This window comes from Diplotaxodon limnothrissa, linkage group LG6 (assembly GCF_057381915.1).
Source record: "Diplotaxodon limnothrissa isolate DT_005_m linkage group LG6, D_limnothrissa_male_GT1.1, whole genome shotgun sequence".
NCBI classification, from domain to species: Eukaryota; Metazoa; Chordata; class Actinopteri; order Cichliformes; family Cichlidae; genus Diplotaxodon; species Diplotaxodon limnothrissa.
Genome location: NC_140601.1, coordinates 30,189,031 through 30,213,323, shown reverse-complemented (window position 1 = coordinate 30,213,323; position 24,293 = coordinate 30,189,031). Strand labels below are relative to the sequence as shown.

General features: G+C 40.8%; 1 protein-coding gene across 3 annotated transcripts in view; it reads left to right on the top strand.

Moving 5' to 3' along the window:
• LOC146630833 (E3 ubiquitin-protein ligase SMURF2-like) overlaps positions 1-22,999 on the top strand; it is a 60,902-nt gene extending 37,903 nt beyond the window's left edge. Inside the window, exons 8-20 of one of the 3 annotated variants that reach the window (XM_085354984.1) lie at positions 798-1,009; positions 4,406-4,490; positions 5,794-5,952; positions 7,004-7,057; positions 15,113-15,326; positions 17,880-17,983; positions 18,099-18,213; positions 18,487-18,665; positions 19,331-19,468; positions 19,618-19,738; positions 19,870-20,071; positions 20,684-20,759; positions 20,900-22,999. In XM_085354984.1, coding sequence (XP_085211110.1) covers positions 798-1,009; positions 4,406-4,490; positions 5,794-5,952; positions 7,004-7,057; positions 15,113-15,326; positions 17,880-17,983; positions 18,099-18,213; positions 18,487-18,665; positions 19,331-19,468; positions 19,618-19,738; positions 19,870-20,071; positions 20,684-20,759; positions 20,900-20,999 — 1,759 coding nt within the window. In that variant the 3' untranslated portion in view covers positions 21,000-22,999. Of the gene's footprint in view, positions 1-797; positions 1,010-4,405; positions 4,491-5,793; positions 5,953-7,000; positions 7,058-15,112; positions 15,327-17,879; positions 17,984-18,098; positions 18,214-18,486; positions 18,666-19,330; positions 19,469-19,617; positions 19,739-19,869; positions 20,072-20,683; positions 20,760-20,899 lie in introns of all 3 variants that reach the window. The other 2 variants (XM_085354983.1, XM_085354985.1) reach the window with 2 other exon arrangements.
• The last annotated feature ends 1,294 nt before the right edge of the window (positions 23,000-24,293 follow it).

Here is a 24,293-nt window from a genome sequence, read left to right as displayed (position 1 = left end):
ACAAAGGAAAGTCGATGCAGAGATGGGGGGGGGGGGGGAAATAAGCACAGTGAAAGAGGAAATGGGAGGAGGAAGAGCATTTGGAGGGGTTGTGGGTCCAAGACTTTAGATAGCCAAGGCGTCAGTAACTCTGGACAGCCAGACAGTGGTCAGACAGGCTGCACACACAATGACTGCCAGTAAGCCAGCCTGTCTGTGTTTGTGTCTCCTTATCAGATATCTGTTTGCAAGTCCCGCTCTTAACATGCTGACACAGACTGTAGTCTCATGACTTTTTGTTCTTTTTTTTATGCAACCCATAATCACTGATATTATTCAAAGCTTAAGCATTATCATAAAACACATTTATCTTCAAGAGAGCATATGAAACAAAGTGTTTTGCAACAAAGATGCTATCCATGTGTCTGTGTGCTTACCAAAAAGAGATCAAGTTGCTGCTTCTGAGACTTAACAGAAAACACAGCTTTGCTGGTAAGCATGGTAAACATTTGCTTAAATTCACCAAAACTAAAAGCCAACCATTTATCACTTCACCAAAAAATTGTTTCTTGGAGTCACACATACGACTTGTAGGAATAAAAGCACACATTGTTCTTTTCAGTTATTCACCCAGTTTATAGCAAGATGGAATAGAAATGCTCTTTCAAACATAGGATTAGCTATTTCAGATATGCCAAGAAATATACTGTCAGAGTATGTACCGATTCATAGAATGTGATTTGAAAATGGAGGCAAAAGTGAAATACAAACCCCTTATCACCCCACTTTGACCATGTGCCCTTTCTTTTCTTTTCCAGACCAGCATCAGAGTACTCCAGCCCATCAGGGCGTCCATTGAGCTGCGTGGTGGATGAAAACACCCCAGTGATGACGCCCGTTAATGGGGCAGAGGCGAGTGGCCCTCCGGGCGAACAGCGGATCCAGGAGCGAAGGGTTCGATCGCAGCGGCATCGTAACTACATGAGTCGAACACACCTACATACGCCGCCAGATTTGCCTGAGGGTTATGGTGAGAGACAGTGGAGTGACACACAAATGCACACACTTAGGCTATGTCCACACGTACCCGGGTATTTTTGAAAACGCAGATTTTTCTATGCGTTTGCACCTTTCGTCCACACGTTAACAGCGTTTTTGGTCACTGAAAACTGAGAATTTTAAAAACTCCGGCCAGGGTGGATATTTTCTAAAACTCAGTTTTTGCATTTACGAGAAAAACTGAGAAAACGCAGCGTCAAAGATGTGCGCCTTTTTTGACGTCACAGTGTGCGCCACGTTATTGTTTCGGTGAAATGAATTTCTACAATACTGTTACTGTTAATTGTACTCTCTGCAGTGTTTAAATGCTTACATATACACACACAGTTACTGTCCCTCCACACATACGACTCAGTTCTGCTTCTATGCCCCAGCTTTGTTTACTTTTTCCCAGCGAGGCTTCTAGACTTCTGATTGGCCAACATTTCTACACGGTTAGGAATATAGCGCCACCTGCTGCTTTGGCATGTTCATAGCACCGTTTTCCTTCATTTCTGCCTTTACGTGTGGACGGGATTATTTTTTAAAACGAAAACGGAAAATCTCCGTTTTCAAAAATACCCGTGTACGTGTGGACGTAGCCTTAGTATTAACACATCGGTGGTTCAGACTACAGCCAAATTATGGCCTAAACCAGACGCTGTAGGGAGTTGCTTTGGTCAGGAATGCTTATTGTGTCATAATGAATGAAGACCAATGCTGTATCTGTGATGCCTCACAACTTTTAGAGACATTAAAGAAAGATGGAGTTTCTTTCTACGGTCAGCATGAACTTGACAAGTATAAGCCAAAACCTCATCCAACTCATCAGATTTTTTCTTCTGCCTCTTTGTTGTATACAAATATAGACATGGCAAAGCGGGAAATGCATACAAATCTAGTATTAATTACTGTTTTATATTTAAATTCCTTATTGTTACCACTAAGTGAAAGCTGCCTCATTGACATCACATTATATTGTACTGGTGTGATTATACTGTCAGCTACTACGTTCTCACAGCTGTTGTTTCAGACTAGAGCGGTTACCAAATCCCATGTTCGTTGAACTAAAAAAGTGCATTTTGGAACATCCAAAAGTGCAATCCAAAATCAGTCCACCCCCCCAACCCCAAATATCCAAGGTATGCAGATGAAAGACGTGGCGCTCTGATCCTGGGGCGAGTGTTTTCTTTGTTGCCTGGGGTCACTTTTTTTTTTTTCTTTTCATGAGAATCTCATTTAAATAGCTTTCTAACTTCCCCTTTGTTGTCTTTTCCTGTATTCCCGTCCCGTCATTCGATTTATTCACACTTTCTCGCCTCTTTCCTTTCCCACCCCCACCCTGCAGAAGCACATCGTGACAACTGCAGTCATCACTTAGGCTACGTTCACACTGCAGGCGAAAGCACATCAAATGAGATTTGTTTTGTTTTTTTGTTTTTTGGGGACCCTATGCGACCCATATCCGATCATGGTATGACAGTGTAAATCCGATATTTTCAAATCCGATGTGGGTCACTTTCGTATGTGGTACTGAATCCGATACATATCCGATGTTTTAGAAAGCGACTGCTGTTTGAACCGTCAAGTCGCATTAAATCCGTCTTTTACGTCACTGACACAAGACAGACGCCAATTATCAGCGCGAACGCTTCCTGGCCATCCCGTGTAGATGTCAGTGAAACTGTTGGGAAGACAACGTGAACATTTTATTTGTACTGTATAATCTGCAGATTCTGACAGAAATCTGCAACTAACCTTTGAAGCACCGCTCCTCTCTAAAACAGCAATAAGGATAATTATTAGGTTATTTACATTATTATGTAAATAACAAAATAACTTGAAGCAAAAATTGGGAAACGTAAAGTCCAAAGTCTTCACATTAAGGGCCATCAGTCAAACAATATTGTTTGCTCTGGGTCTAAACAGAGCGCGTTGTGTGTGATGTCTTTTGCGCATGCGGGCCGCTTTGAGCGTTCACACTAGAGCGCGTTTGCTGTCGCATTTTATTTGTAGTGTGAATAAGCAGATAAAAAAATTGGATTTGATCAAAAAATCGGAATTGAGCATTAAGACCTGCAGTGTGAACGTAGCCTTAGTTTGTGTTACTGCTCCTCTTCTCCTCTCCTCTCGGCTCCTCTCCTCACCTCTCCTCGTTTTAACTATTGGAATGTTTTGGCTTTGCACGCAATTATTCCCACAACGAAAAGAAGGTGGGAATCCTTTTCATAGCTCAGTGTTTCACTCCAAGAAGAGACTTTAGGTTGGGTTTTTGTTTTTTTGGTCTATTCTTTAAGCTGGATTTGCTTACAGCATGCAAGTACTTGGGGGAAAATAACAGAGAAATGGTTTTTGGGGTTTATTTTTTTGTTTGTTTGTTTTTTGCCCTCTCCAACGTGGGAAAGATTTCTTTGCAAAGAAGTGCTCTTCTCTCACAGTCAGCCACAGTGGACCCCACAATAGCCACAGTCTCTGTAAAATAAATTATTATTTTAAGTGTGGTGCTTATATGCCAGTGCTTGGGAATGACACTACTGGATCTGTGCCCCCTTTGAAAGGTCCTGCTGTGTCCACTGAGACTGGCTGAGGTTGGACAAAGTGAGTCACTGATGCCCAACAACTCAAGAGCTTTCTTCCTTAGCTGAACCCTCTGAACTACTGGCTGGGTGTGGTGAGAGAGAATAAGAGGGAGAGAGGGAATGTGTTTTGCCAGTAGGAAGTTGGAGTGGGAGTTAGTAATGGATTAGCTGGTGAATATACACAGGAATACCCCACCACTGCAGCACTGACTTTATGCCAACATTCACACAGTTGCTCTCCATTCATCTATGCGCTGGATGGAACCACAGATTCAATGAGCTAATGATAGCTTACAAATGAGTGTCACTCCCCTTTGATTTCTTCTGGTTGTTTACACACGAATTAGTGGGTTTGGCGACATGAAAGCATTTAACTTTCCATTTCCTTTGTTTCTGAAGGTTAACGGGGGTGGATTACTTTCAAAGCACGCACAAACCTTTAAGTGAAATAAGGCAACTAGGATGCATCAGCGAACTGTCCACAAGGAAAAACATTCATGGAAGTCTTTGATACATTTCCCTCACATTTTATTTTTCCCATCCCCTTGGGATAGACCTATTGGAGACTGAAGAGGAACTAATTGATTACATTGGCACACACCTTAAGAAACTCTTAGGTCAACAGTGTCCCAGCAGTTTGGCTGTCACATAAATTATAAACAGACTTCTCCTACTCCAGAATACACAAACTCCCTATCCTTGCTTATACCCATGTAGACTGCAGAACATCGGTCCCACAAACAGTCCCAAGCTTTTTTTCTGTGCTCTTTTTGGCCTTTTTTGACAAATGAATCTCCTCTCTGTTACAGAACAAAGAACAACTCAGCAGGGCCAAGTTTACTTCCTCCATACACAGACTGGAGTCAGCACATGGCATGATCCCCGGGTGCCCAGGTAACTCATTTGTGTTCATATATTTCTTTTCATCTTCATTGTGCCTTTACTTGTAAAAACCCTTTTCAATTCCTATTTGATAAGGCATATGCAGTTGTTAATATATATGATTGTACTGGAATTAACAACACACTGATTTCAATGTGTGTTGAAATGAGTGTGTTGTCTTTTTTTGTTCGATTCCTAGTATCAAACCTGACACAAAACTGCAAAACTGACAAGAGCAAACTGGAGTTGACTTGGTTGAATTAGACGTTATTTCTTCCTTTGTTGCTGTTTTTCGTGTTCAAAAACACTCTTATTAGTCAAATTTCAGACTCGGTGTCAGCCAAACGGACAACCCCTGGGTCTGATGCGGAGTTGGAAGAGCATTTTTGCATTTGTTGAACTGACCAAACTATAAGCCAATGGTTCTGCATTCAATCATGCTTTTTCACCAACTCTCAACAGTTCTCTGCTTAATTCCCCAAAGATTACAAGCAGCTCTGTTGCGTTATGTTTTTGGCTACACCTCGATGTAGCTTCTGCTCACATAGCATCCGACTGAGAGCATAAACCTCTGGGTTTGGTCATTTTGGACAGAGCTGCTAAAATGACCCAGTATCTGCGATGAGTGCAGCCAGGCATGTGCTTTGTGCCTGAGTGATGTGTCCTCACTTCACACAAGGACGATGGATTCACACACAAGGAAAGGCACAGAAGCTCCTCAGGCTACAGCGTTGTCCCAGATCGCAACTTTAGTTTCTGCTAACAGAAATGTCACTCTGCAAGACAGAAGGAGAATCAAGAAATAAGAACAAGGACTTGGGCAAAATGATGATTTCAGTGGTAACAACAGTGTTGTTACAGGTTATCACTTTATTTTATTATCACACAACACAACTATCATCAAATATGTCAACAAATTGTCCCTCATATAAAATTCTGTATGAACAGTTATTTGGTTTTACTGTAGTTGGTAGTGTATTAATTGTAGTAGGTATGTGGCACGACCCATCTGCCCTTCAAGGTCGTCTCCTCGTACACCTCTGCACCAGCACTGCCTGTTTTTAGATTGCATCCTGTAAAAGTTTCATTCTCACCACTTGTAGCTGCATATGCATGCTACCTAATGACACGACTTTGTAGTTAAGGAACAGCACTTAAGTTATTGGTTTTTTTATTTTTATGATCATAGTAGCAAAACGTTTTCATCTTGCCTCGAGTTAATGGTGTCAGTGCTATCCAGCTACTTATATTAAAGAGGGTTGATCAATGCAACATGAGTGAATTTGTAACAGTTTAATCTTTTTTTTTGGTTCAGGGACTTAAGCAATGTAAACTGTGAGGAGCTTGGCCCACTGCCACCCGGCTGGGAGATCAGAAACACTGCCACCGGCCGTGTCTACTTTGTTGACCACAACAATCGAACAACACAGTTCACAGACCCACGGCTGTCTGCTAACCTGCATCTAGTGCTCAAGTGAGTTTAACAATTGTTCAAGAGTGTTTTGAGAGCAGTCCCATGGTTGTTGTTTAGGTTTGTGGTGGTATGCACAGACAAATGCTTGCTTTTATTGTGTACTGTTCACTCTGTAATATAAGAATCAAACATTTCCATACAACTGTCAGATGCCAAAGAATGAAGTTAGATATGTTGGAAGTATGCAGGTATATAGTTGTTGTAGCCTTTTATTAGCTGTCCCTCTATAATCATAAGGTAATGAGCGTAGCGGTGACTGAAACACATAATTCACTGATGGTAGTTTCTGTAAAGCACCCTCAGCTATTTGGAAACCAGGTAACCATTAAAGTAACAAGTCTGATCAAGGATATGACTGTAAAATAAAGTAGATATTTTCATTGCTTAAGACATCATTTATATTCTTCTTCTTCTAAAAGAAGTCCAACGTTTCATCGTCATTGAGTGCTGACCTCACTGTGCCTATTGCACTGCTAAGGTTTGTTTTAGCTTTCTGACATCTTTGTATTTGAAGCAGAGGGACATTAATGGCTTAATATTTTTAAAATGAGCTTCCCGCTCATTGTGTTAGTGGAAATCAACAGTACTCCTGTCATCATGTGTATGGAGTAACCAACAGAAGAGAGGATGTGTTTTGCTTACATTCTTTAATCCACCAGCAATGAATATGTATATGGTTCACTCACTCTTTTTGCTGTTTTGTTCCTCCTTATCACTTCCTCTGTCGTGTTTTTCTTTTCTTTTATGTTAACACTCTATCCTATTATTTGTTTATAACCTTAAAAATCTTGCTTTCTTTATTTTGTCCATGTTTTGGATTGTTTTACACCATTTTTCTTGTTTGATCTTACCTACATTCTCTTTCTTTATGTCCTTTATTCTGTCCTTTTTCACGTCTGTCCTCTTTTTCCGTTCCTTTTTTAATCCCATCCCCTGATGTTTTCAATGCTCCAATACTCTTCTCTGCCATTCACCTTCTTTTATGTCCTTTTCTTCGTTTCCCCCCTTTTGTCTTTCTCTGTCTTTTCCTCTTTCCTGCTTTCTCCAGCAGCCCAAGTCCAAATGGTTCCCGTGTGGCCATGGACAGCCAAAACACTAACCTCAGGTAACCCACAAATGCACACAAAAACACAGACATGCATAGAGAAGAACATGAGCATTCATAATCTGCAACGTACAGATAAACTGTCCACAGGGCACATAGGCTTTCATACTATATACACACAGACTTGCACTGTTATAATACCATGAGAGAAAATGCCATCCAAAGGGGGAGCATGTCTGCTTGTGTTATTGTAAACATGTGCGAATCTTTTTTCTCAAGGTTACCTTTCAACTGGATGCCATGCAAGTATTAAACACACACTCTCTGGCCTGCTGTCCGTATCGGAGAACTGTCAGTTCATCTTTCATTATGCTCGTCTAGTCTGTCAGCAGCCTGCCTCCATGGAAGATCAGCGCTTAGTACACTGACCCAATGAAGCCAAACCTCACTCATGAAAATACTAAACACATGTTAGCGAAGCAGCTGCTAGCTTAGCACAAATCTTCTTTTATTCTTCAACAGAAGACGCAGGCCGGACGCATAATTTAGTGAAAATTACACCAAAATTGTCTGTGGTATTTTTGTAGACACGACAGACTAAATTTTAGGAAGTATTTTGGCTGTCAGGGAGGTCTCTTTACTTTACTTACGACTTTCAGCGTGTGCAGTGGGGATTATTAGAACAAGAGGAGCATACAGAGAGATGTAGGGATTTTTCCGTCTTTGCTTTTTTGGTAGAAAATCTTAGTCAAAACCTCTTGCAATAATAGCGGCTGGCACGATAGACATGTTTGGGAAATCAACATCTGGTCATTTGGTCAAATAGTATCCATATGTGTCAGAACAGCCTCTGGTTGTGATTTGAAGCTCAGTTATGTTATCCACAGTCAGCATCGTTAACCGCTTGTCTGACTCCTTATTAGGTGCGATTTGAGTCCAGACAACACTTTAGAGCTTTGAAAAATTAATAAGCTGTCATTTGTACTGCAGCTTTTGCAGTGATGCACACGATATTAATGAAAATAAAACTGAAAGACAGTCCGTTTGCAATTTTGTGTCACAGCAAGGGCAATGTTCTGCTCTGCCGAAATATGTAATATCCGAATACGTTATTGTATGTAAAAGTAAGCACTTGTTGTCTTTATTTGTATTTTTATTAGGTACAATTACAGAGGGGGGGGGGGGGGGGGAGTTTAGAGAGCCTAGTCGAATATTGGCTGGATTACATTTTTAATTGGGCTTTAAAACTTTGGCGTGTGATGGTCCGGTGGTATACCTCGCATATGTAAAACTGCACAGTTGTAAAAACAATTTCAGCTCAGATAGTATCTGCTTCCTTAAAGCTGCTCCTTTATGTCTGACCATAACCAAAAACTGGCAACATTGCTTTTAATTACTACCCTGATGTACTCAAGTAGAAAAGTCACCGTGGCAGGAAAAAGTAAACGCACTTCAAAATCAGTGTTTTATTTAATTTTATTTATTTTTCTTCAAAATTGGAATGTGTTCAGTATTAGTCACTTTTCTACTTTTGGCACTGAAACACAACATTTTCTTAGTGGTGATAAATGTTGAACTTCTTACTGGGTGAGAGGCTGAACTGTGACGGCATGTACACAAACAACAGCAGGCAGTAATACAGAGGCTGCATAGGCACATGCACGAATGCCACACCAGGCTGTTTACACATATTGCACGAGTGAAGCAGATTCGTCGAAACATTTGGGAGTATCAGCCTCATTAAGTTTCTGTCTACTAAGCCGGTATGTAAACACTAGTAGAACAACCAGTCAAACCACCACCACTGTTTTTGTTCTACATCTCCTCCTCCTTGTTGTGTATTTTTCTTTTAATCCCCTTTGTGCTTCCACCTTGAACGTTTCTGTCCTGAAAAGGTGTTGGATTTTTCTGCTGACTTCATACCAGGACCTGTTTCTTTTATCGCTGTCAGGATTTAAAGATATAATATGTAGCATTTTCTTTGGAAAATCTGTAAACTGAAAAGCAACCTGTTTCAGTCATCACTCATGATCCGTATGCAGTAACATCTACTTTGATTTGCTTTTTTTATTTTAGCGAATTCTGGTCGGCAGCAAGTCAGAAGTCACCAAGCGCCTCTTGTCTTTCACACACTCTTGGCAGAGAAAGGGCCAAGCTTCACTGTTATTTCCAAACAGTATTGCTGGATATTATCTACTTTTAAGAATATTTAGCCCCCAAACTGCATTTAAGGTATTATGAAAATACCTAATTTAAAGTTGGCTGATCTCTTCCTCAAGGCCATCTTTCTGTGCATACCCAGACAGCTTCCAGTACAGCTGCTTGTTTCGATCTCTCCCTGGAAGTCCCAGTATGATGACTTGAACTGTACGATTTATGATTAAATCTAAAACTGACTCATATGTTAGGTTATGCCCTCCTCTCTATTTTTGATAATTCCACTCAAACAAAACACACATTAAGAGCCTCTAATGCCTGTGTCTCAATCTCGTGGCCCATGTCACCTCTATTGTGGCCCGCATAATGACGTGAAGAAATATTTTTAAAAATTATTATTCAAAAATTATTTAATATGAAGGCAATAGGCAGAGTGTTACAGGCATCACCCTAAAGAATGTAGCCTCATGGGCAGTGTAGTCTGTGCTGCAGGGAGAATGGACTGCCATACCCGTTATGTGTCTGTGAGCACGAGGGGAGGAAGAAAGGACAGAGTCGAAAAGTACGAGCTGTCATCGAGCAGAAACGGGAGATGGAAGCATGTAAATATAATAATAACCACTGCAGCCAAAAAGAGTGTCTGACGAGCCCAGCAGTAAGTAAGCTATTAAGACTCGACTGTACACTGTGTTCGTGTTTTCCTCAGAAACAATAAGTCCCGTTGGAGCAGCCTTTCAACGCCTCTCTCTGTCTCTCGCTAGCAAAGTTGACCCAGACAACAAAGTAAAGCTAGTTTTCGGCTACGAGCCCGACACAGAACCCGACGTATTAGCCAGAGGTCCCTTTACTACGGTTCAGAGCCGCGGACCTGTTTTATATACGCGCCGAATAGTTTTCTATATTTCTATTCAAAATATACTGAATACATTACACTCACAAACATCGAGCACACTGAGAACACACCAACAAAATATTTGCCCCACCACCTGTCCCACTCGTAACACTTGGCTCCCAGTAAGCTTTTCCACTTCCACTAAATAAAATTAATGTTGAAGAATCTTTTTGACACTCTGGAGGAGATCCAGCTCACATCACAGAAGTGCAAGTGTAAGGATACAGAAAGTGACTTCCACTGAGACATCTAAAAAAGTCATCCAGTCATGCACAAGATGACCTCGAAAGAGAGATCAGCCAAGTTGAGATCAGATACCTTTTTTTTTTTTTTTTTTTTTTCTTCAACTTTTCCTCCTACTTCCTAGGTCTATAACATAGAAGCACGCACTTAAGTACGGCATGAAACTCCATTTCAGAGCAGCAAGAATTGATTTCAGTGAGAGTCCGTGGGTTTTAACAAAAGTATGCATACTGCAGGAGGAGAGAGCACAACAGGAAATTTTGTGTGCATATTGGAAAAGAAAAGCAGTTGTTGTTTGTGTTTCCTTCCACTACCACAATTAATGTTCCTGTCATTTTCTGTCACACAGACACAGAATGAAATTCTTGGCCACTCAAAAACAATGAAGAGATTCTGACTATAGAGTGGGGGAAAAAAAATTATGACTTTTTTTTTAAAAAGACACAGAGGAAGGCAGATCAGATATGGAACAAATATAAACTCTGTCAACTCCTTCTCTCTGACAGATTTACTGCCCACTTCACGCCATCAAACATTGATGATCTTTCCAAAAAAATCTTTCTACCGATCCTGAAGCTCTTTAAAAAAATTTCATGTTCTTTTTGACTCACTGCACTGCAGCTAATGCAGACATGTGCTCCATTTTTATTATCCTGACCTCAGCTCAGCCTTTGGTGCTTCAGGCCGCAATGTCGTAAACAGCAGCTGAAAAAATTATGTGATGTGGCAGACAATATTTTTCTTGATTTTTAACTCCAGTGACAAAAAAACGCTGGCTGGAAGCTTGCTAGCTAGAGTACCTCACATTTCTGCACTCTTTCTGTTGTTTCATGATTCAGATTCATCCTCTCTGTAGTAACAGCATGTTTAGTCTGCAGTATTAGATGCATGGAGCAGATTTGGGATGCAAACTGTAATCCTATACACTTCATTTAAATAAGACTCACAGCCCTGTTGCCTTTGACCTCAGCTGATGCAGGGCTCGAATAGTCAGACAGTCAGACACGGCTGCATTACTGTGGTCTGCCACACCGTCTCTCGCATACTTAGCTTCCTGCTTTGCACCCACTCATAGAGTATGTCTGAAAAATTACATCAGTGTTTGCTTGAAGGTATTTTTAGGTGGCGCTGGATTGGGCCTTGCTGGGCATCAGCAGGTATTTTCCCAACCAAGCAGTAAATCTTGATGACATTTATATCAACATTTGCATTGATGTTTTGTGAAGTTATGATTATATTTAGTATAATAACCTGTAGAGCTAAATGGAAATTACTTGGCTGTGGGGATTTTGACTTTTTCTACTGTATTTTCTAAACCTGACATGATTCACCAGTGCAGTGATTGCCACCTGAAAGGGAACCTTTAGTATTAGAGCAAACAGGAAAAAACTACATGGATTAAAGCCTAAAATTAAATTTAAAAAAAAGAAAAAAAAAATCCATCTTAACAAATATATACAGTGTAACTTCTACCAGTTTTAGCTAGGCATTAGTATCCATGGGATGCTAAAAATTCTAATTAAATCAGAAATCACATAATGATCAGAAATGGAAAATGATGTTAATCCTTTATTTTTAGAAAATGTCTTCATACACAGAATATTTTCATCATCAGGCTATCCACAGTTTGTCTAGTGCTTATTTCCTGTAATGCATCTGCTTTTAGAGAAGGCAGAAGTTCTCTAATTTTAAAATTAGAAAGAATGTCAAAGGTCACGGTTCACTGGCAAGACGCACGACAGTGACATTTCTCCCCGCTCTTTCTGTTCTCTTATGCATTTTAAGTGTAAGGAGCATGGCACCAGCCTGATAGCCCCACTATTAAAGGGCCCTTTGATTCTGTGGGCTGGGTGGGGGTCAGAGTGGGTGTGTTCATGTGGCTTTAACACTACTACACTTAGTCACCACTCATTATATCCCACCTGTGCAAGCTGTAGTGTAAAAAGCAGCAAGTAAACTTTCTCACACAGAGACGTGCAGCTCTGCACACACAGCCTGCAAGTACAGAGAGAGGCTATCATGACTCCGCCGGTTCAGGTGTGGGGTCATCCAGTTTGTGCAAATGTTTGCGTCTTAATTTCTTGACCTTTACAGCCTCTTTTTCCTGTTCCCTCTAGCATGGAATAACAATATCACAATCCTGTGTCTTTTAGATTGAATTTGAAAGTTTAGATTTCTCCCCACTCATCATATTTCACAGTTGTCACATCAGTAAGAACCATTTCTCTTTTTTGGCTCAGGGAAAGATTTTCAGTTTTGCTGTGCTTGTATTTTCTATATTTACCATCAAATATGCAGAGTTTGTCCCATTTGGGAACTTGAGACAGTGAACTATGCCGAAACATATTTTTAATTGCACTGTGCCCTCAGAAGAAAAAGTGCGCTGAAATTACGCTTTATTATATGGTTCTTAAGTCCTCCAGCCAAAAGCAACTCATTCAGTTTTGTTTTAAGGCATCTGTTCTTCCCCTCCTCCTTCCTAAAAGTGGTTTTCAAGACTGCTGTACTGCAGTCTTACCCTTTCTTTGACATGCTAGGAGCCCCGGCGCCTGCCAATAAAATAAATAGCAGCTGAGTTGATTATACAGGGATAGGCTGGTGAAACACTGTACCCGTTTAGCTTGGAAAGCCCTCATAGATAGACAGGCCTTTTTCAACCCACTGATCCCAACAACCCAAGTGTACACTAAGTGTTGGAATAAGTGGGTGGATATGTGATACTGCATTGGAAGGCCTCTCTTTCTCATTCTTTTGTTTCAATTCATGCCGGTTGGTTTGCTGTCTTTGTTTAGTCAACAGCAGCTTTGACACTCCCAGCAGAGGACAGTAGCTTCTTTTAAAGCAGTCGTCTGCTGTCTGCATGTCTCATCGCAGGAAAATGAGGGCTGCTGCCCTGCTCAAGGGAGAGATGGAGTTTGTTTTTACGAGGCCCACCCAGGCATCTCACCACCAAAACCACAGTGAGGGCTGGAGGAAGTTAGAACATGAATCCTCACCATGGCTCACGTTCCATAGGCTGTATCTAAATATTTCTTAGAACATAGAAGCTCTGAAAACGAAGGGGGCAAAATAAGATGAAGGTCAGCATTTAAGTGCCTCAGTGTCAAATTCCACCTTCCTCACAATAGACCTTGTTGTCTAAAAAAATGCAAGGCTTCCGCACAAACATGAACTGAATGCATTAATTGGAATTATAGTTAACTGCATTTTGGAAAAGGGTGGTTTTCTATTTTGTGTTAGGACAAGAAAAACACACGTTGAGAGAAATGGACAATAGTGAAAAATCTATTTAGTGTTCAAGTAAGAAAACGACAAAGTGGCCAGTCAGTTTTGACCAGAGATGCTATCAGGATCATGGAACTATGGTTTGTTTGAGTTTTTTTTTTTTTTTTTTTTTTTTTTTTTTTTTTTAAAGGCTTCCATCTAAATTCAGAGCAAAACTAGAGGTGACTTTAGCGGTTGGCTTTAAAAAATTCAAATAAGTTGGCGGAAGAAGTTAAACGAGGAGAAAAATAAGGGCCTCAATGTTTTGTTTTGTTTTGTTTTTAAACAAAATGCTATGTTGATGGTCTCATAGTTAGCAAACTCTGTTGACACTCTGTCTGTGTGGATGTAACCAGTTATTTAAGCACATCAGTTGCTGTGTTTTAGAATTAAAGTCAGGTTGTTTTGATACACACAATTGAGAACCGCTCAGATAGACTAGAGAGCTAAAGCCTCCTGCTCTGAGCCTGAGTTTGGAGATGAAGCAGTGGTACTTTTCACATCCTGATTCACCTGCTGCTACAGCAACAGCTGAAATCTCTTCCTCCACCGCCTCTAAGATCACCCGCTCCTTGTTCCCTTCACCCTCCTTTTTCTTCTTTGAAATGTTGTCCTAGAAATTGATGATGAATAGTCCTGTAACCGCTCTGTTTTTCTTCTCTACAGAGAGGATGTAAAAGTATCATACTTTAGTTCTTAGTCCTTTTTTCTAAAAGTGTTTGTTTCCCCCTCTAAATGTGAAGATATTCACATATGATCCATATCTGTAGCTCCAGGTCTACGGACATCTAGCAAAACGAATTTAGCTGGAACTGCATGGAAAGGGAGGGCAGCTCCGCAGGCTAGATGAAAGCTCTGCTTGTGCTTGTTGGTGGGCAGTGATACCTACTGGGAACCACGGACCTCTCTAGCTTTAAAACAGGAAGTAAAGATTTGTGGGATGGAGAGTGTTTTTCAAAACAGTAGGTCAAGTTTGACATGAAGAGGAAAAGAACAGATCAACTTATCGGTCCAGTTGAGCTCGCCGGAGGCGCCAGCTACTCTTACACCACTGTCCTGTCTAAATTTTCGTACCCCCCCCCTTTCTGTGTCTGTTTGTGTCTCTCTGCTTACTCAGGGTTTCTCCCTCACTCTCTTTCCTGGTGGTGATATTTACCAAATGTCTGGGCAAAGGTTCAGCTTGTCCACAGGTCTGGATTAGATTTGCTCAGAGCTTAGAGCTCTGTTTAGCACTTTTTGCTTTAAGACCAGTGAAGCGGGTGAGGGCTTCAGAGGGAATTTCTTACAAAACTCCCTGGTCCTGTGGTTAGTGGATGGCGGAGTTAGGGAATTCCCTACCGGACATATCTCCTCTGTCTTTGTATAAACAATCACACAATAGTAATTTGCTTTCAGGAAAGAACATCTAAGGACAAACATTTTAAGATAACTGATGGGTCATACTGACAAACCGCTGTTCTTTTCTTTCCCCCCTGCTTTTCTTTCATGCCCTCCCTCCATCTATTCCCATGCTCTTCTCCCTTTCTTCTATTCTCTACTGATCATCTCACCTCCTTCAGCCATCCGACTCAGTTAAAGGAACAGGTTGCTCCTGGTGGCCCTCAGCAAGCCCTGTCCCCAGCCCAGTTACCAGAAGAGGCAGAGTGCCTGACGGTTCCCAAGTACAAGAGAGACCTGGTGCAGAAGCTGAAGATTCTGCGACAGGAGCTTTCTCAGCACCAACCCCAGGCCGGCCATTGCCGCATTGAGGTCAGCCGTGAGGAGATCTTTGAGGTAAGGAATAAAGCAGAATCCTTTTCACGCAAGGAAAAACACACGGTCAGGTGGTCTGAAGCTTTTCATAACCTTCATGCTTCTTAGAATGCAAAATGAACACAAACACCACGCTTCTTTGTGTTCAGAGGTAGTGAACCGTCTGAACCTTTATTTCCATGAACTGTATTGATGAACCGCATGACTACAAATGTTTTATCTAAGAATAGTTGTCATATTTATAAACCTGGCATTCCAACCTAAAACTTTTGTGTGCTGCAAACAATAACAGAAAACATCTGAAGGACGTCTGAACGCAGCCACAAACATGTGTATTCAAATTAAACCTAATAACTAAGAATTTACACACATACAAATTCATGGTTAATTAATCACGTGGCATTGAAAGCATCATATGACTGCTGCCCACGCATTAAAACAATAACATAATGCTCGCAAACCCCAAATCTTTGCATTTTTACTGGAATTTTTTTCACCCCATTTACGATGTGCATCAGAAATAGCCCATTACAGCACAGAACCAGTACTGAGAGCTACTTTATGATTTCCAGGGAAAAGCAGAACAGAATGGCCTTTACAACACCACAAAAAAACCTATTTCTATGTTCCTTTTTTTTCTCCTCCTCTGCCTCTTTCGTGCTCTCCCAAACATTTGTTCTACCAAGGCAGAGGCATTCTTTCTGGATGATTTCAGCAGCTGAACAGTAATGGGGAGGGGGTGTGGAAAGGAGCTCAGGCAGCAGTGGCAAGTGTTTGTAGCTAGACGTAACTTCATTACTCCAAGCTGCGCGATGAAGAATATGACTTCATTTCCCTTTGATGTGACGGCTTAGGAAGAACGTCTGAGAAAGTGTGAAAACCTGAAGTGCAGACCTACTGGAGGTTTTCGTGCAGCGTTGCAGTGACGGTGACACCTCGTTACACTTGCTTTGCGCCACAAGCTGATATTTCATTGCACCTGTTTGATTCTTTAAAACGAAGGTCAATCTCACTTAACCGAAAACAGAAAAGTCAACAGAAAGTTGCTTACTGCTCTGCATGTAGGCTCATGTACTGCTACCTCACAGCAACTCTGATTACAAGCCTGACATGACAGATACTGGTAGAGTAGATTAGAGTAGATCTTGATATAGAAGAAAAATAAATAATCCTCTGAAGTTAATAAACTCTGCTCCCTTCCATGGACGGCTTCTTATCTTCTCATGGAGACACAGGCGTCTCCTCACTGATGCTGTACAGACCCAAACTACAATGAGGCAGGCCAAAGTAATCAACCAGTTTACTTAATGTTACTCGTAAAACTCTGTTTACTGTGGTCTGCTATTTTGTTTCAGGTTTTTTGGCTTCATTTTAGCACCTTTCAGTGGTGGAGGGGTCTTTTTTCTGTCATACTCAATGTTTAGCTAAATAATGATCTTTAACTGAGTTTCTCTGATGTCCCTCAGTAATGTTTTGGTGACTTTGTACACAAATCCTTTTGCTCACTAACATTCTGTAGTCGGAGGGCTAGTTTCATTTGTTTCCCATGTGCTGGCTGTGTGGTTTACCAGACATCAGCTGCACCTTTTTAAGACTCCAAAACTTCAGTTTACACAACTAAAGTGTTTGTGATGAATTTAATCTTGCAGCTGACTCAGTGCAGCCTAGATCTGTCATGTTTTCACAGCTGCAGCAGTGCCGTTGCTGTGGCAGGAGATTGTTTACTGCAGGGTGGCCTTTGAGCGTCTGGACTCGTGTTAGAGGACTGATCTTGATAAGCAAAACCTTTTTTTAATTGTACAGGATCCGTATGATGATGAGGATTTAGGTTTTTGTTTGTTTTAAAGCAATATCTTAATAGTAGTATTTAATGATGGTAGTAATTCTGTAGTATTTTAGGCTGCACATGAATGAATATTCTCATGTCTGGTCTGATTATAGAAACTTTGACTCAGGACTGCAGAGCTTTGAAGTTTCGAAAACTTGGAGTGGGAGTCCAGCAAAATATTCTGTAATAGTTTCGCTCATTTCCTCATCACCAAAACTATGAAGCCCTAAGAGGAAGGCGACGTTTACAGCAAGCTACCTGCCTGTTAAAACACACACCCGACGTGTCTGTTTGAATAGAAACCTGTAAACAAAAAGGACACATGCAGACAACAACCTGTGTTGTTGTAATTTACTGAATTCAAACACAAATGATCAACTTTCTTCCTTCCCTTTATATTACCAGGTCGGGTAGTTTTCATTAATAGGTTAAATTCACTGATGGTGGCCAAACATATTCAACTTTGACCGTGGAGTTTGAGCGCGCTTGGCACAGTGACAAACTGTACTGGTTGTTCTGATTTATTTCACACATCACGACTCTCTGAAGGTGTGAGTTGGTTTCCTTTACAGTCTTTGGTGTGTTTGTGCAGCAGGTAATACACCTACCCAACCAAAGTTGCAAAGTTGGTGTATTTCCATTCAGCAAAGATAGCAGTGCCACTGTTTAAGTCGTATTGCATAGAAATGTGATACTGAAGGGTGTCGTCTTTTACTGACCTGCATGTTAAATTTGCTGATTCATAGGAGTCGTACCGGCAGGTGATGAAGATGCGGCCGAAAGATCTTTGGAAGAGACTCATGATCAAGTTTAGAGGAGAAGAGGGGCTGGATTATGGCGGGGTAGCAAGGTAACATGTCCCATGCGTTTTATTTTCCTGTTCTTGAAATATCATTAAACGTTGATTTATGCTTGTTAGTGTTATTTTGTATTACATTTTCACACTGAACCCGTATTTGTGTTAGGGAGTGGTTGTACCTGCTGTCCCACGAGATGCTGAACCCTTACTACGGCCTGTTCCAGTACTCTAGAGATGATATCTACACTCTACAGATTAACCCGGACTCTGCTGTCAACCCAGTAGGAATTCTTTGGTTTAATAGTCATAATATTTGATAAGACATGTGATAATGTATGTAAACGGCTAATTGCTGCAGGCAAAAGCATGAAATACGGTTGGTAGGTAGAACAACTTCACCTTTAAATGATCAAGCTTCAGTTCTGTAAGCCTTGAACTAATGAATTATTTCCTCTCCTGGGTTTTCACCATTGGCTTCAGCTTAATGGTGAGGTGAATGTGATAAGCTATGGAAGAAATCTCACTTTATTACTATTCTGTGTTTTAATCTGCAGGAGCACCTGTCATACTTCCACTTTGTGGGTCGCATCATGGGCATGGCAGTGTTTCACGGCCACTACATTGACGGAGGCTTCACTCTGCCCTTCTACAAACAGCTGCTAGGAAAACCGATCACGCTGGATGATATGGAATCCGTCGATCCGGACCTACACAACAGCCTCGTCTGGATTTTGTGAGTCCTGTTGTTTTCACATCATTCTTTTAATCTGTTTTCTAAACGCTGACAACACAAAGTTGAAATCGTAGTGTTTCACGCATGCAGGGGGGAAACATGTCTGCATAAACTAAAATGAATTAAAACAAAGCTCAGAGCACCGCTTATTCAGATACCCACAAAAACCTGATCATTTCGTCCTCAACCAAACCATTTCTTATGACTGCACTGCCCCCTGCTGCCACATGAGCGCAACATCCGACGTCAAAAACGAACAGCCCATTTTACTCCTTCACCCGCAGCTTTTAAAAATTGTGTTGGCTTGTGTGCCTCTGTTTTAGCCTGATTAATGGTAAACAGCTTTGTTTTGGTGATGCAGCTGGTTCTGTTTCTTACTCAGACATTGCTGATCATGTAAAGGTGAACACTGGAGAACCCCCCCCCCCCCCCCCCCCCCCCCCCCAAAAAAAAAAAAAAAAAAAACAACAACCCCAAAACAAAACAAAAAACAAAAACCTTTACATTAACATGACATAACAAATGGCCCCGACAAAACACCCTGGGAGTATAATTCCCTTAATTTAGTGACTGTGGAACAAATACTGAAAGATAAAGAAATCAGAATCAATGAGCTTGTACTTATCACTCTACATCCTGTATTTTCTGTCTCCCTGTCTGCTCAGGGACAATGACATCACTGGTGTCCTGGACCACACTTTCTGTGTGGAGCACAATGCTTACGGAGAAATCATCCCACATGAACTCAAACCCAACGGGAAGAGTATCTCTGTGACAGAAGACACCAAGAAAGAATATGTGAGGTATGGACTAAAAGAAACCCAAAGACAACAATGTGCAGCATGTAGCCGAGTTTAATTTGAGCCCATGCAAGCTCTCCTCTTTTACACTTCTCTGCATCATTGTCTGATGATAACCCTCTGTTTCCTCTGCTCTCTCATGCTCTATGCAGGTTGTATGTGAACTGGCGTTTCCTTCATGGCATTGAGGCTCAGTTTCTGGCCCTGCAGAAAGGCTTCAATGAGGTTATCCCACAACATCTGCTCAAATCCTTTGACGAGAAGGAACTAGAGGTACATTAGATGACAGCAGCACCTCTTGTAAAACATAAAGATCGTCATGTTTCATTTATATTGATGGGTTCTATGCCCACTCAGGTATTGTAACAAATTCCAGGATGATGTAAAAGTGTCTCTTCTTTCAGCTGATTGTGTGCGGCCTGGGAAAGATAGACATCGCCGACTGGAAGTCAAACACCCGCCTGAAGCATTGCACCCCTGACACCAACATCGTCAAGTGGTTTTGGAAAGCCGTGGAGTCATTTGACGAGGAGAGGAGGGCCCGATTACTGCAGTTTGTTACTGGCTCATCTAGAGTCCCACTGCAAGGCTTCAAGGCTTTACAGGGTACTTAACCTGACTGTGTGTGTGTGTCTGTGTGTGTGTTCCCAGCAGGCCTCTGCCTGCAGCTCTAAATTATTTTGTGAACCCACAAAAAGGTAGAACCCCACTTTTAAATATTGGTTCTGCTTTCCCTCCATATAACAAATGGGCAATTCCTTCAGTTTTCTTTGAAATTAAAAAGTGAGTAGGACTTCATGTTCATGTGCAGCTTCATATATTTACATTTTCTTGTACTCTGGGATCATTATTTGTCTTCATCTGCTGTCTAAAACAAACCTCTTAATTTAAGCCAACTTTCTTCTGATTGGCTGACTCTCACAAACAGAAGGTTTGCACAGCAGGTGGGAGTAGCGACTATGTTCGCTGTCAAATCGTTGTGCCTGCCATGGCCATTATCAGGTTATCAGTGTTTTTTTTTTTTTGTTTTTTTTGTTTTGTTTTTTTAAATCTAAGAGTTGTGGGGAAAATTATGAAATTAGGTCTTTGCAACGGTCTAAATCCAGAGCTTTTGCTCACAGGCATTACTTTTACATACATTGCAGTATTTGTACCTTCACCAGCATAACAAGTTCACTTTTATGTTGGTGATGGATCCTGTTCGTGCTCTGATTGCAGGCGCTGCAGGGCCCAGACTCTTCACCATTCATCAGATTGATGCCAACACCAATAACTTGCCCAAAGCCCATACCTGGTATGTGTGACGTGTATCTCCAGGACTGATCCATGTGTTACACATTTAACAGGAACAAAAACTTAAATATTTTTGGAGTAGAAAATGATCCTTTTTCACAGCACATGTCCAAATCCTCTTTTGTTTTCCTCTTTCTCCAGCTTTAACCGGATCGACATTCCGCCCTACGAGAGCTATGATAAACTGTACGACAAGCTACTGACGGCAATCGAGGAGACGTGTGGCTTCGCAGTGGAATGAGAGCCATCTTGTAGAGTGTTTTTGTGTATGAACGAGTGTAACTGTGCAGGACTATAGTGACTATTTCTGACACTGTGACGCGCCAACAGGTTCGCTCGGAGCCTGATGCGCGTGTCCAGCCTACAGTCTTCCTCTTCTCTCACCACCACGGTCCACACTCTTCCCTTATCGATGCGTTTGAACAGCTGCTATAGAGTCCTCCCTCTGTCATCGTCAGCATCTTAGAAAATTCCCCCCAGACATTTAGCAACCATTAGTCTTTGTTTCTTTATTTTGCCGTTTTTACTGACTGATGCATGTCATGCTACTGAATCTTTAATATTGCAGGTAGCCATATACATTTTTTATTTTTTTTTTAAACCATAGTAGCCATCTTAACCTCAGCATATATAACACCTTCCGATCCTCGTGGAGCTGTTGCTCCTGATCTCGTAGGAGTGTCACGACTTCATCCTACCTCGATGTCCTGCTTCGATATCAATAGGGTTTCATTTCAAAATGCTAAAGGTCATAATTTAGGCAGTTAAGAGTCAGAAAAGATCATCTGTGGGCCATAATTAGTTTGATTTTTCACACCAGCAGTACTTTTGTACCTGTTAGGTCATTTCGTGTCATTTTGAAGTGGAACTTGTCACAGATGATTCGGGCGTAGGTCCTCGTGTTTCGTGGCGTTTTCGAGGGTCGAACTCTGGCGGTGAAGGATTCTCAATCATGTTTTCTCCGTAAATCGCTGCAGTCGTGTAATGATGCTTGTCTGTGTGTTTCTGCATGTGTACAAGGAAAAGTAGCCATGTCGCAGTCGCCCTTCATCTCCGGTTCACCTTTCCTTTTTCTCCCTGCTCTCGTTCACACGTTTGTCTCCAGCAGCATGCCTATTTCTTTCTTCTGTTTTTTTCTGTCCGGACAAGCTTGCCTCAGCCCACTTAATGTCAAAGCATATGTGAAAAGAGCACATCTGTCCACGGGATGAGGCTCGGCGAAAAGCTGTTGAGGGCAGTTGCTCGTTAACGGTCACATCATCAGTTTAAACAGGCAGAAGTATTCCTCTCTCTCGTTCTCTCGTTCTCGCGTCACTTTAGAGCACTTTACAAACTGAGCGGTAATGGCAGGAGTGCTTTCTTCACATTAGATTGAAATATATCACGTTTCATTTGCTATACAACTACATTTGAAATAGAGTAAAAAATATCTTATACACCTGTAATTTTTAAGTATATATGTACAAATACATAGCTATTTTGTATATTGTTGCTTGTTCTTTCTGTTCAGTTTAAATGCAAGCATGTTGATGTCTGTCACAGACCTCTTTGCATTCTCAGGTGAAGTTGTCCTTTATTTTTTAATTATTTTTTTTTAAATTTTACATTAGGCTAGTATGTGAGGAGGGGATACAACTGTATATGGGGGCCCTTTCTTTAAACCTTTATTAGTGTAAACCTAGCAGTTTAAAGTGACGTTTTCTTGTGGTCTTTCACCGTCACTTCTTAACAAACATACGTTGTCACAGGAGACCACAGTTGCTGCTCTGGAGGTCTGGTAGCACAGACAGCGGTGTGATTTCACACGTGCAGGAGCGATCTGTTCGGCGACATTCATTGTTTTTCTGTTTTTTGTTTCTGTGCTGTTGGGTGTCCTGAGATCTTAAGAGCTGCAAATGCTGGAGTTTGACTGCTGCTGAGCTCCTGGGTGCTACATGGTGAAAATGTTTAACCAAAATGAAAAGTCACTGAAATACTAGAGAGGCGACAGCGAGAAGCATCTCCATCAGCAAAGCCTCCATCCATCCAAAAAGAAAACAGGCAAACAAAAACCACACACTGCATGAATGGATGCTTGAGATTAAAGGATATTTATTTGCATAAATTTTCCTATTAGCAAACTTTTTGACTTAGAAAGAATCTAATAAATGTTCTTTACTTTTTTTTTAATTTTATTGTTGTCGTTATATGTAATCTGCATTTACTTGCAGCCATCGGTGGTTTATTAGCAGACACCCCTCGCATCGTAAACCTTTTTTTTTTTTTTTTTTTAATAATTCTATTTTTGTTCATCACGAGACAAAACAAATAAAAGTGAGTACATTGAAATTGTGGTCTTTGTCTAGTTACAGATATATTCATTGATTTTTATCTTTGATAATTTTACTGGAAAATGCATTACAAGTTTATGGTTTTTTTGTTTTTTGCACACATTATGCATACTTGGACTCCAAGTTATAATCCAACACTTCCTTCTATTTACCAAATAGTTATTGGACTAAATATTTTTTTTTATGTAGATGGCATATATAGACTCACAAGTATGTTTGTTCAGTGCACAAAGTCCGCATCTGGTCTTTGTTGCCGCCTTTGCTTTTTCCGGACGGTTTGGTCTTCCGTACAAAAGCTGTTGGGGCTGAGTGCTTCCAGACGAGGTGAAAATGCTCTCTCCCTCCTGTTAAGCAGCCAAATTAATCAGACAGTCTGAACAGTTTTACAGATGATTGTTAACCTTCTGAAGAAACATCTGCGATTTATAAAAGTGCAAACTTAAATCTGATTCTGGTTGATATTGTGCACTTAAAAAAAAATCAGCTGGTTTAAAAACCACAACAAGTTAGTGTTCGGCAGACTCCTCTCCCCTTTAATTCCTGTGTGTGTGAGCGAGTTAATGATTTTTGGTGGAATTCAGTACAAAAAAAACTTCTTTTTTTTTAATGCACCATGTTTCCTTTTGAATCCTGTTTTTGTATTTATTATTACAGTATATGTTTGCATAGTTTTTAACATCAGCTGCTCTGTGAGTTTGTAACTGACACCTGTACATAAAGACAATAAAGAAGCAAAGTTATAAACTTCTTGTACCCTTGCAGAAAGCTGAGCAATAAAACTGTGCTGTTTGGACCTAACAGCATTATGTTTTATAGAATTATGGCTGTTACTGTGGTTTTTATCTATTGTTGTAGCTTTTTTTTTTTTTTTTTTTTTTTGAGTGATGGTTTTTCTGGTCATGTAATAATCTGCTTATTAAGTAGGACTTAAGTGAATACGTACAGGGTGAGTTTCACAGGGGGGTGACACAGGTAGGGCCTTCAGAAAATCTACATATTTGATGCTGTGTTGAAAATTATCTTAGAGAACATTGGTCTGTCGTTTTTTCATATCGTCTTTCAAATTTTAAACAAAGCAACAAAAAGGCAAAGTGCACAATCTGACAGGCATTAAATACGATTCCCAAAGAGTTAATTTTATTATTATTTATTAATTTTTTTAAATAAATTTGACAAATGGAGGACAAAAGAAGTGCTGGGCCTAA